Here is a 1,551-nt window from a genome sequence, read left to right on the forward strand (position 1 = left end):
GTGTGAATATAATTAGTAACAAGAGCGGCCAACTGAAAGACGTTTGCTAATCACAAATTATTCTGTTTCCTCATGTAGCATTTTTTAAAAGTGGGGTCAAATATCATACACTTCTAAATTTAACCTGAATGGCACATTCGTTACAGGTCCCTGTATCTCCTCAATTTGCAGGGAGCCACTGACTTAAATAAAAGTCATTTTGTCAGGAAGGTATTCTCGCTTTCTTTGGTCTTACTTCATGAATATTGCTTTGTTTTTCAGGACAACCTGACACATGAAGGCTGGGAACTCCACCCCTGTGACAGAGTTTGTTCTGCTGGGAATTTCTCATACAGAAGGGCTGGAGACCATGATGTTTGGTCTATTCCTGACCTTCTATGTTTTCACTCTGCTGGGAAATCTCATCATCTTCCTCACCATTCTGGCTTCCTCCACCCTCCACACCCCCATGTATTTCTTCCTGGCAAATCTGTCTGTGTTTGATATATTTTTCCCTTCTGTGAATTCCCCCAAGATGTTGGTCTTGCTAGTGGGTCAAAGCCGCACAATCTCTTACCAGGGCTGTGCTTCTCAGGTCTTCTTCTACCACTTCCTGGGCTGCACCGAGTGCTTCCTGTACACCGTGATGGCCTATGACCGCTTTGTGGCCATTTGTCACCCCATGCGATACACGGTCATTATGAACCATAGGGTGTGCTCTGGCCTGACAGTGGGCACTTGGCTGGGGGGCTGTGTCCATGGGTGTATCCTCACATTTCTTATCTTCAGGTTACCTTACTGTGGCCCCAATGAGGTGGACAGCTTTTTCTGTGATATCCCAGTGGTGCTTCCCCTGGCTTGTGCAGATATCTCGATAGCACAGATGGTGAGTTTAACCAATGTGGGTGTTGTCTCACTGACATGTTTCCTTCTTGTCCTCACATCTTATACTCGCATTGTTTTGTCCATATTGAAAATCCGTTCCTCAGAAGGCAGGCGCAGAGCCTTCTCCACTTGCAGTGCCCACCTAACTTCAATCCTCTTCTTCTATGGGCCTGTAATTCTCGTCTATCTTAGGCCAGCTTCCAGCCCTTGGATGGATGCAGTAGTTCAAGTATTAAATAATGTCATCACTCCTTGCCTGAATCCTTTGATTTATTCCTTGAGAAACAAAGATGTGAAATTGGCCCTGAGGAAGGTGTTAGTTGAAACTGCCCACCCTTCTAGGGTATAAGGAATAGGAACAATTCCTCTCTCAAATTATTTGGAGACTTGCTTCAGATCCATTCCTGCAAGAGTATGGTTGTCAAATGCTGAACTACGCAAAGTTAATATCTCTCATTTTTGGGGAGTTATAATATTAATGACCAGAGAGTTCTGTAATGGCAATAGATTTACATCTTCAAGGAAGGTGTTTTGTATTAACCCAGAATTTTCTCATTTTTGTAATTTGACAAAACAACGTACCTCTTCCACTCCACACAATGTGTTCTTGTTGCAATTCCCTTTAGATTTACTATCATAGATCTGCAATATTTTGGAGACCATAGACTATCTTCTTTCTCCTTCTCT

General features: G+C 43.2%; 1 protein-coding gene across 1 annotated transcript; it reads left to right on the top strand.

Moving 5' to 3' along the window:
• Positions 1-274: 274 nt before the first annotated feature.
• LOC102022685 (putative olfactory receptor 10D4) lies at positions 275-1,213 on the top strand. The gene has a single exon (XM_013510992.1). The coding sequence runs from the start codon at positions 275-277 to the stop codon at positions 1,211-1,213; it is 939 nt and encodes a 312-aa protein (XP_013366446.1).
• The last annotated feature ends 338 nt before the right edge of the window (positions 1,214-1,551 follow it).

Source organism: Chinchilla lanigera, unplaced genomic scaffold (assembly GCF_000276665.1).
Source record: "Chinchilla lanigera isolate Chin_1 unplaced genomic scaffold, ChiLan1.0 scaffold00011, whole genome shotgun sequence".
In the NCBI taxonomy this organism is placed as follows: Eukaryota; Metazoa; Chordata; class Mammalia; order Rodentia; family Chinchillidae; genus Chinchilla; species Chinchilla lanigera.

What these genes read in the sequence shown, in the direction of transcription:
- LOC102022685 (XM_013510992.1), top strand. Translation starts at nt 275, where the DNA reads ATGAAGGCTGGGAACTCCACCCCTGTGACAGAGTTTGTTCTGCTGGGA.